Source organism: Elephantulus edwardii, unplaced genomic scaffold, assembly GCF_000299155.1.
Source record: "Elephantulus edwardii isolate Elephantulus edwardi_28Jun2011 unplaced genomic scaffold, EleEdw1.0 scaffold00118, whole genome shotgun sequence".
NCBI lineage: Eukaryota > Metazoa > Chordata > Mammalia > Macroscelidea > Macroscelididae > Elephantulus > Elephantulus edwardii.
In genome coordinates, this window is record NW_006399868.1 from 814,374 (window position 1) to 825,966 (window position 11,593).

At 43.2% G+C, this 11,593-nt stretch overlaps 1 protein-coding gene across 1 annotated transcript; it reads right to left on the bottom strand.

Moving 5' to 3' along the window:
• Positions 1 to 7,131: 7,131 nt before the first annotated feature.
• LOC102873532 (melanocortin receptor 4-like) lies at positions 7,132 to 8,133 on the bottom strand. The gene has a single exon (XM_006892724.1). The coding sequence runs from the start codon at positions 8,131 to 8,133 to the stop codon at positions 7,132 to 7,134; it is 1,002 nt and encodes a 333-aa protein (XP_006892786.1).
• Positions 8,134 to 11,593: the final 3,460 nt, after the last annotated feature.

Genomic DNA, 11,593 nt, shown 5'->3' on the forward strand with positions numbered 1-11,593 from the left:
AATCGGGATGGGTGTGTCAGAGACAATGAGATTGGCACAGGATAGAGCAGGGTTTAGGGCTGTTGTACATAGGGTCGCTATGAGTCACAAACGACTCGTCGGCACATAACAACAACAAGTAGCACAAAAGCCTGCACATTTCCACTTTCCAGTGATTCAGAAAACCCATAGATTTTGAGGGAGAAAGTTGCACAGTCTTCCCATTAACATTCGCATCCCAGGGAACTCAATCAAGAGTTTCTATAGGTCAGAATCAATGAGATGACCATGAGTTTTAGTTCTTCTTTGTGCTTCTCCATTTGTCTTTTCGTTTGTTCTTGAATGTGTCTCTTTAGAAAGTCTGGAGGTATAAAGAGCTTTGTATTGGGCTGCCAACTTGAAATGCTGAAGGTTCCAATCTGCCAGGCTCTCCTCAGAAGAAAGAGAACAGAGCTGTTTTCCTTAATACCGACCACCTTGGAAACCTGATGGAAGATATCTTCATAAATCAGACTCGACCCAGCTGCAGTAGCTGCAGTAGCAGCAGTCGCTGTATCTGTAATGCTCAAATGCATTTAATCCATAGAAAATGAAACAAAACACCTCCAGCTCACAGCCATCTAGTCACTACCCTCTTCTGGGGCAGTAAGCTGCAATCCAAAGAGGCTGCCTATCTTTCTCCTCCAGAGTAGTTGGTACATTCCAACTAGCAGAGACACTGCCTGTGGATTGATAGTGCAATTCTCTGCACACTATGCCACCAAAGCAAATGATAAATCTTACTTACGATGAGGTATAGAATTGGGACTAAGATCTTGGGCAACGATGTCAGTTTAGAATGTAAGGTGAGCCTGATCCAGGCCATGGTCTTCACAATTACTTGCTATACATCAGGAACACTCTGGCTATGATTTCCCCAAGATGTTTGATTTTGTGGCAGTCTATGGAATAGTCAAGACTCTTCTCCAACACACTTCACCAATTCTTCTTCTGCGATCCTTATTTATTGTCTAGCTTCCAGATACTTAGCAAGTGATTGAAAAGATTTCCATCAGACAGGCATTATTATGTGTCCCGAATGATGAAAAAGAAATGTCAACAGAATTTCACATAAAAAGTGGTAAGTCTAGAATTTGATACCGCGTGACTGTGGCTGGAAAGCTACACTTGTCTACAGAGGATGGTACTTAAAGCTGCAAACTGGGAAACCAGATGGGAATCATTAACTCGGTCTTAGGTGCTGGTGTTACAACACCTATATACAACATCTACAAGCCTTTTGGCGTCTTACTTGGAAGGTTGCTATTATTTTCCTTCTATTCTTTTGCTGTAAATCACTGGTCATTTCTTGATTGCATTTCCATGAACACCTGGTTGTTTTATATGTATTTTATTTTATAAACAATTTAAAGCATTAATATGTGTTCATTCCAGCAGATATAAAAAACATGGTATGACAACAGCAAACATTTCCATTCATATTGTTGTCCAGGGACAAGGCTGCTTATTTATTTTATTTTTTTATTTATATAAGGTAATATACAGGAATTTAAAAGTAGATTGATGATATTTTTCTTAAGATATTTGTTGTCTGACACATATTCTGTATTTCAACTTAAAACACAAGCCAATGCATATTTATGTGTTGTGAAAGAATACAACCAAATTGTTTCGATAAGTTCAAATTTTTTGAGCTGGGCAAAAGAGAGCTTTTTAAAAACATACATGGGACTATCCAGAACTTCAGATGGATTGTTAATGTGAGACTGACTGCTAATTAAAGAAACCAATCTCATTGCCATGAAGTTGATGCTGATTCACAACAACCCTCCTTTGGTCTCCCAGGATGGGAATCTTTACATCAGATCAACTCACCTTTGTCCCAGAATGGCTGGTGAATCTGACCCACTGACCTTCTGGGGAACAAACAGCTCAACACCTAGTAAGGACTGAGCCACTAGAACTCCTTAGCCTGGCTGCGGCTAACTGGATGGAAATCTTATCATTTATTTATACACATTACAGAGGCTTCTTTCTAGATCACTTCTTTTCTCGATGCCCATTTCACTCATAAAAACCCACATCTAATATGCCTTTTGCTAGTTAGTTAGAAGAACCCTTTCAGGAAAAATATCAGCGAAGATATCAAAATCTCTGTACCAGCTCTGTCTGGAGTATGTTCTCCTGCACTGCATACTTTAAACACTAACCTTAAAGATGATCACAGGACAGATACATCATCATAGTATTTACGTTGATTTTGTATAAGTTAATTGCTACAGGCAGTACTCAATAGAAGAAAGGGTGCCTTTCTAACATCAGAAAGTGATTTCACATTACCTCTTATTTCCCATTTGCCAAGATTCTCACAGTGGGACAATGCTGGAATATCATACGTTAATACATATGGAGGCTTGAAGGGTGAGTACCTCTGATCAATGATCCTCACACAGGTGTACCGAAGAGATGATATGAGAGTCCCGGCACGAGGCAGCTTCCTAAGAAGGCAATTTCACTTCTTAAATGAATTCTTATGAAAAAATCAATGGGTAAACACCACTTTGTGGTACATTAAAGTTTATGATACATGTTGCCTGCTGTCCTAAAAAATCAATGCTATCATTTTATATTTCTGAATAACAGAGTAAAAAAAATCCATTTTACTGCTTTCTCAAAAACTTTGGATATTTTAATTTTTGTTCTTGAAGTATTGACAGCTTGATAAACTAAAATTTACAACCACCATCTTCAAAAGACCCTTGTCTTCCTATGATTGTGTTCTTGGAAGTTCTTTTCTGTGGCAATACTTATTTCACTTCTCAAGCATATTCCGGAGATACATCAGTTTATACCCCAATTTGATGGATTTTCTAATCTAATTTTCTCTCTTCCTTTATTCCATCTGTGATGTCACTGAATGGGTCTGTGATGAAAACTCTACCCTTGAGTGTTGATACTTACATTGCAATGCCTCTAAAATAAACAAGGAGCCCCTCCACTCTTCTCTTAATTCCATTATAAATATATAATTTCCAGTAGTATTCTGTGAAGCAAGGCAAGTAGGGATAAATACAAGAGTGTAGCCACATCATTACCTGTTGGGAGCAAATAATTGGTCTAATGAGTCAAACTAATGCTAATACCTGGCCTTTTGTTTTATACTTTTCTCCTCACCTTTCTGTATCACAATAGATTAAAAGCAAACAATGATAAACTCAATAAGGAAAGAGGAAGGAAGGAAGGAAGGAAGGAAGGAAGGAAGGAAGGAAGGAAGGAAGGAAGGAAATATCTCAAAGGAAATTTAAAACACATCTGGCTGAGTCATCTATTGAGAGTGTACATTGCATGTATAACAGTTTTAGCGTTATCCTGCGACTTTATTCGTGTCCTGACTGTGTGTTTATTGTCATAGATTTTCAGAAGAATAGCAATTTTATTACTCTCATATTTCTGTTTAGCTCAGTGGAGCCCTATCCAGTCCATATTCCACTGGAAAAACTGAGTCTCCCATGATCCTTCTCTCCAGGCAGCCAAGATAATGCCAGGGCTTAATGACTTGTAAACCACTGTAGAAGGATGGTCAACCTCTACCTGTCATTATTGTTACCACTGAAATAGATGTCACATTAAGAATGTCTGTCAAGATGTTGTCAGGAAAACTGTATCCAGAAATAAAAAAGATTTTAGATACATTTTTTGATTCAGATACTTTTTCATCCTCTCTTAGCTGTCTAACATTATGTTAATCCCTATATTGTTTTACATCTTAAAAATATTTTAAAGTGTCTCTTAAACATATGACTCCTGAATTGCATTCAGACACTCAAAACTCATTGCTATCAAATCAGAGCCAACTCATACCTGACCCTGTGGTGGGTTATCAGAGGCTATAAATTGCACTGAAGGGGAGTGTCCATCTTCTTCTCGCACGTCAAATGTAGGGTACAGAAAGTACATAAACAAAATAGGTAGGCCACAAGAAAGAAAAACAAAAACAAAACCAAAAACATCTCATTGCTATCTAGTCAGAACCACCTCCAGTTGGTTTTCAGAGGCTGTAAATCACATGGGAGGAGATTGTCCATTTTTATTCTACAGAGTAGCTGGTGCAGTTAAAACACCATTGGGTTGGAAGCACCACTACTTAACCAACAGACCACCAGAGCAGGGGAGACCTCAATATGCAGCTAATCTCAAGAATTACTCTGGGATTTGAATGTTATGATGGACTAACTTTTCAAAGGGCTAGATGTAGGGTGAAGAGTGTAGAAATAGAATCCACTTGCCTCTTGGTGAAAATTCCCAGGTAAATTGTGTGAAACCCTGTTCTTTATCTTTGACCTATTTGAAAGATACTTACCACCATATTTGAAAGTTGCTGTCAAGGACCTGTCCAAGATGTTAAGGAGCAATAATGTCACTTCAAAGACTAAGGTGCACCTGATTCAAGCCATTGTCTTTTGACTTACTTGCTATGCATCTGTAAATTGGACAATGAGTAAGGAAGACCAAAGAAGAGTCCATGCCTCTGAGTTATGTGTTTGAGAAGAGTGCTGAATATCCCATTGTAGAATAATATCCATGAAAGAATATCTCAAGAGAATAAACAAATAAGTCTTGGAGAAAGAAAAACCAGGGTGCTCCGTAGAGGATGATGAAATATTGTCTGAGTCATTTTGTTTGGAGGGGCTGGGCCAGTCCTTGGAAAAATGCATCATGCTTGGAAAAGTGCAAAGTGAAAGGAGAAAGACCTTTAATGAGATGGATTGGCACAGCGCCTCTAACAATGAGCTCAGGTCTATCAAAGATGGTGAGGGTGGTTCAGAGGCATTGTGCAGAAGGTCATCATGAGTTATACTTGACTTGATGGTACCTAACAACGCCACCTCCCTTTGCATCTGCCCGGCTGTTTCCCAGCCTTTCCCTCCCAGGTCCCCAGTCCCACTCTCCATCTCCATTCTTGTCTTGTCTTGATTGTAAATACATTTGCTCCATCCTGCACTTTTCTACCAAAACATCTGATCCAGTGACAGACAATTCAGTTAGTTAGAGTTGATGGGACTAACTCCAAATGTCACTAAACACAGAATTGAGGTGGATGGCTAGCATAAAGCTTATTCCTCTGGGAAAATTTTGGTTTTCATGCATAGAGTAAGAAGAATCAATACAATAAGGAAACACATGAGAAACAGGCAAATTAAATAAGACAGCTTCAGTAACAAAAAAAGTCACCAAAAGTTCCCATATTGGGCTGTGAGCACAAAAAAGGTTGGTGGGGCAGGGCATACCGGGATGAATATGGGTCCTAACACTGGAGCAACCCTTCATGGTGAGTTGGATAGCTCAGACCCAGGGGCCAGTATTTATCCCAGTGGGAGAAGTTAGAGATGGACTGGGCAGCAGCTGAACTGACACCTGGAGGAGCCATTGAATAGAGTGGAAGGCCAGAGGCGAAGAAGACGCAGAACTCTCTCTTCCATATCTCTGGTCCCCGGCACTTCTCATAATCATTATGTGAAAGAAGGGTTATGAATTTTAGCAGTGACAAGGACGTTGTGACTTCTCCAGCTTTGCACTCTAACGGGTCTATTCATCTCTATTGAAATCCTTATCCTGACTTACAAGTCAAAATAAAGGAAATGCAATAGAAAGAATTAAAACTCATCTCCAGTACTCCTCTCATTTTTAAATTTTCATTTACACAATATTTCCATATGAATGTTGCAGTATTTCTCATGCCTTATTGTTAAAATGTAAACCATTTACACTTGAATGGAGAGCTTGCATATTAACTCTATTTGCATTTGAAAACATAAATTAAATCACAAGATGGTTAACTGCTAATATTCAGCCCAATATATTCTCTCTCCCTTTTGTTTTCAAGAACCCACACATTGCCAAGTACAGATTTTACTGCTCAGAGACTGAATCTCTGGGATGATTTACAATAATTTACTCTGTGTGCTGCTGCTGGGGAGGCCAGCTTCTTTGTTCATCCCATCCTCATCCTCTGAGGTTCAGGAAGTGTCTGTCTTCCTGCCCAGAGCGTGTCAGTCCCACAGGTGTCTCCAAAACAGACATTCACACATAGTGCTGGGAAGCACGGATCCTGTGGGTTTGTTTTTGAAAGTTAAAATCCTGGGTAATTGGTAATTTCACATCAGTTGGGAAAAAAAGCATAAGCAATCAGTGAGCATGAAGTCATTTTTGCATAAAAAAGGATGAGATTGGACCTTAGCTGTGAGTTAATTTTATCTAGGAGCACAGGTCACTGAGTACAACATCACGTTTTCAAGACATTTGGGCTGACACTGGACTGCTTCCTACAGGGCCAATACAGCTCCTGTTCTCCGTTTTTATTGATGGAGGCTGGGTGTAATTTGACAGGAGGAAGTTTAGCTTGACCTGACAACTTAGTTTTCTATAACACTTTCGTTTCCATGCATGCTATTTCCACCCCCAAAATCAAATTGCCTGGACCAGCAGGCTGTTTGTGTGGGCACATGAATCTCTTAGAGAAACACACACAGTTCTTTGACTCAGACTTTCACTGTTTCCCTCGTTGCTTCTTTCTCCTCCCTCCTCCCCCTTTTGTTCCAGAATTTTGCTCATTTCTCCTTCTGCACAGGCGAATAAACAAGGCTCTTACTAAATTATTAGAAAGCCTAGTGACGGTGTTGATCTTTCTAATTTTCCCTTTAATGCCAGTGTCAAAACTCTATGGTTCAATGCCATACATGATAATATCAGAAATCATTTATTAGATTAGATTTAATAAGACTGTGACTTCCCTGTTACTAAAGCAAGCCAAATGTCAAATCTTAACACATAATAAAAAGGAGATATTGTGGCACTTTTAATAAGGACTTCCCCCTTCTTTTATCAATTCACAGTGCCTCCAACCTGTAACAGGGGTGAACGTTTCACAGCCTCAAAGTAGCATGAAATGAAAAAGAATACAGACTTTTTTTCTTTTTTTCACATCAAAACAAATCATACAGTTAAATTTGAACAACATACATTTCCAACAGATGCTGTGCACAGAAGGGGAAGCTGAGGCTGCAGTATTCAGGTTGCAAACAATGTAAAAAGTCTCTTGTGCCTCTTTTTGTTTTGTTTTGAATTTTTTGGGGGCACAGCCTCTCTTGCTATTTAATATCGACTGGACAAGTCACAGTGGCCTCCCAGAGGGTAGAAGCAGATGATATCTTTGAAGGTTTTCCTCAGTTCCTGGCTCCGGAGGGCATAAATGAGAGGGTCGACGATGGAGTTACACATTATGAGGATGAGGTACAAGTTAAAGTGAGACATGAAGCACACGCAGTAGGGATTCTGGGGGCACGAGATGTAGAATATCAGGTGGAGGAAGAAGGGCGCCCAGCAGACCACAAAGACCCCGATGAGGATGGTCAGCGTGATCGCCCCCTTCATGTTGGCACCTTGGCGGATGGCGCCGGTGCCCGGGAGGACAGCGATGCGCTTGATGTGGAACCTGGCCATCAGGAACATGTGGACGTAGAGGGAGGCCATGAGCGCCAGCATGGTGAAGAACATGGTGATGAGGCAGATGAGGACCACGGTGCTGTCGGAGTAGATGATGAAGAGAATGCCCGAGACGGTGCAGGCCGCCCAGATGCAGGTGATGATGATGGCCACCCGCTTCCCGGTCATGATGTTATGGTACTGGAGGGCATAGAAGATGGTGAAGTACCTGTCCACTGCGATGGAGAGGAGGCTGCAGATGGAGGCCAGCAGGGAGCTGCAGATGACCGAGTCGATGACGTTGTCGATGTTCACGGTGAAGCTCTGGCCGTCCGTGTCCGTGCTGTTCAGCAAGGTGATGACGATGGTCTCCGAGCCATTGGAGACGCTCACGAGCATGTCGGCCACCGCCAGGCTGCAGATGAAGAAGTACATGGGAGAGTGCAGGTTCTTGTTCTTGGCAATGGCTGCGATCACCAGCATGTTCTCCAGAAGGCTGATGACCCCCAGGGTCACGAACACCTCGGGGGAGACGAAGAGTTGCTCATAGCATCCTCCGTCGGCGTAGGCCTTGCCCAGGGACACGGAGGCGTTGCTGTGCAGCCCGTACCTGCTGTGGTTCCAGATGTGGAGAGAGGTGTGCAGCCCCGGGTGCTGCTGTGAGGAGTTCATCCTGCGGCGAGGGGCCTCCAGGCCCCCCGAGGTCAGCAGCTCAGCTCTGCTCCCCAGTTCTTCATCGGCCTGGAAGCCAGTGTCCTCACGCTGATTGATTGTTACAAGCTCTAAAGCTTGCAAGGCGGGGCTTCAGCGCCTTCGAGTCTAGGCTCTACCCCTCCTCACTTGAAACCGCAGAGGCTTCAAAATGTTCATTGTCAGTTCCAAAGAGTCTGCCCTGTTGTTTTCACTTCTGCTTTAACTTTAGCCGCGTGCATTCAGATCTCTGAAAAAGAATTGGCAGAGCAGCCGCGGTGCCTCTGCGCGCCCGGGCGCCTGCATGAGCGCGCGATGGAGAGGCCACTGGGGGCGCCCGGGGCCGCCTGCACGTGCCCAGGAGGCGGAGCAGGAGCGCGCGGGTCCCCAGGCCCTGGGTCCGCTCAGCCTTTGGCGGGCGCCGTGGTTACCGGCTGCTGGTTTTTATGCTGTCTGCGAGGGGGCAATGCTCCGAGTGGCTCCTCCTCCGCTTGCTTCTGACCAATCCAGCCCAAGTGCTCTCCAGTCAGTGCGAGACGCAGATTTGGTTCCAAAGACAGAAACTGCAGCGCAGCTGGGAGTCCGTGCAGAAGCAGGTGGAGTCAGAAAGGAATCAAGCTGGGGAAGTGGGGGGGTGGGGGTGCGCGCGCAAAATGCAATAGAAAACATACTGCTCTATAAATAGATACGTGGTTTTTGGAGGTAGTATGCCAAATCTCTGGCCTCTTAGTGTCTTTGAATTAGGATCCCTTCGAGCAATGTTAGAAAGTAATGCTTCTCTTCTAAAATGAGCAAAGCACTGGACAGATGTTTCATTTTACAGGTAGACTTTGCTATACAGGAATTGTGATGTTAGTAGCTACAAGTGCATCGGGGGCCTCAAGAAACGCTTCCTTTCCCCCCTTAAGTGCGCGGATATCTGTGTTTCCCGCTGCAGAGTGTCTAGTAACAGCTGGGAAAAGTTTTCTTTGCATTTGGAGTCACCGAAGCATTGTTAACTCCATTTACTTACTCTCTCTCTCTCTCTCTCTCTCTCTCTCTCTCTCTCTGTCGGCGATATTCAGTTGTGTTTACTTGTCTGATTGACAGCAACCATTTGACTTCAGTAATGATAAGCCCTTAAACATGTGGCAATTGTACATACTCATGTCAAGACTAAGGGGTGTCTGTTAATAATCAGAGTCTCTGAATGTTTGCTTAAAAATAGTTCTGAAAGAAATTGCTTTTCCATGTAATCAGTCTCCAGGTTGTACCATTTCATATCCTTTTCCTTCTAGTTATTCAGTTTGCATGTTTCCAACTCTCTCGCTGTCACCTCCATTCTGCTCTCTCCTGTCATTGTTGTTGTTGTTGTTATGTGCCATCGAGTCTCTTGTGACTCATAGCGACCCTATGTACAAGAGCCCTAAACGCCGTTCTATCCTGTGCCAACCTCGCCATCTCAGACACATTCATTCCCACCACTCCACTCACAGAATCGATCCATCTCATCGAGAGTCTTCCTCTCCTACATCGTCCCTTCACTCTTCCAAACATGATGTCCCTCTCCAAGGACCAGTCCCTCCTTGCAACATGCCCAAAGATGTCAGACGAAGCTTCAGAATCCTTGACTCCAAGGAGCATTCTGGCTTCACCCTCTCCAGGACAAACCTTTTTGTTCTCCTAGGGGTCCATGGTATAGGCAACACTCTTCTCCAGCACCACAGCTCAAAGGCATCAATTCTCTTTCTATCATCCCTATTCACTGTCCAACTCTCCGATGCATAGCATGTAATTGCAAAGATTATAGCCCGGATCAGGCACACCTTAGTCTCCAGCCTGACGTCGTTGCTCTTCAGTACCCTTGAGAGGTCCTTCACAGCTGACTTTCCTAATGCAATTTGTCTCCTGATTCCCTGACTGATGTTACCAAGAGTGTTGACTTTGGAACCAAGTAAACGGAAACTGTTAACTATCTCAGTCTCTTCACCATCCATACTGATGCTGCCAGTTGGCCTAGTGGTGAGAATCTTTGTTTTCTTGTTGTTGAGCTCCAATCCATATAGGAGGCTGTAGTCCTTGACCTGTCTGTCATTACTGACTGCAGATGTCTTAGCAGTTTCCTGTTGTACGTGGAGGAACCATGTCACTGAAGGAACATGGCTTCCTGGATGTCAGTGCAGAGCATGTCGGAATCTCCAAGTCCCTCATATCCCAGGCCCCCAGCTACACTGACCTGCTATGGGAGTGAGCAGTGGTCTTGACTGTGTCAGGCTGCTGAACAGGTGTGTTTATCAGTGACAGCTGTGTTATGGGTCAAATTGTGTCTCTCCCTAAAATGGCTATAAATTCCAACCCTTCCCTTGTAAATGTGATTATTTTTAGAAAATGAATTTTGGTACTTTCATGAGATCATAGCAATGTAAGATATAGCTTAAATCAATTGCTTTTAAGATATGAAAAAAAGAGGTGGATTTGGCACAAAAGAAATCAGAGAAGGAAAAGAGAATTAAGAAGCAAAAGTTGTAGAGAGGAAGACTTTCTCCCAAAAAGAGTCAGGGTGTCAGAGGGAGAGAGAGAGGGGTGGGGGAGGGGGAGAGAGAAAGAGAGGGAGAGAGAGACGAGAGAGAGACACTATTTTCCTGAGCCAAACCCCAAAGCCGTTTCTGTTGAGTCAATCCTGATTCATGTCAACCCTCCATTGGTATTCCAAAGCTGTAAATCTTAATGAGAACTAGCAGATTCAAACTGCTGAACTGTGGTTAATAGTGCAACTTGTGACCAGCTGAGCCAGTGGGGCTCTGAATTTGGGTTTCTACCTTTCTAAATCGAACAAGAATGCATTCCTGTTCTTGTGTGAGAATACTCTCTACCCGCCCTTCAGAAGCCAACTAGCCAGCCTTCCTGACCCTGACTTTCAAACATTTCAATGGGCTGTTTAGCAGCAAAACTCAGTGACATGAGAATCCTTTCTTTCCCATCACTGCAGAAGTATTGAATGATACAATAAAAAAGCAATGGAGAAGAAATCCAGGGAATTCAGTCTAAGGGGCAGATTGCCCCCTGAGGATGGTCTTTCCGATCTTGCTTTAGTGCTCCCTCTTCTCTTGTTGACAGTCCTCCCACTCACACGGCTCTAGGCACCATCGACCATTCTGCCTACCAACTGAAGATTATAGGTTCTTCCCAAGTGATGGACTGTTTTCAAGGAGAGAACATGACATAAAACAAACCTCCATCAGCTTCTAGATCTCCCAGGACTAAGCCACAGCTTGTTGAAAGCCCTCTGGACATCTCATACCCTAGCTTTGTCTTGTAAACATCTTGATTATTGCTTAGTTTCATCTACTATCCATCTATCCACCAGCTACTATAGACAATGACATTTGATTGGTTTCTAGAAACATCACTGCGGGAACACTGTGCTGGGTGGGGCCCGAGTTAATCAGGTAACCCACAGGAT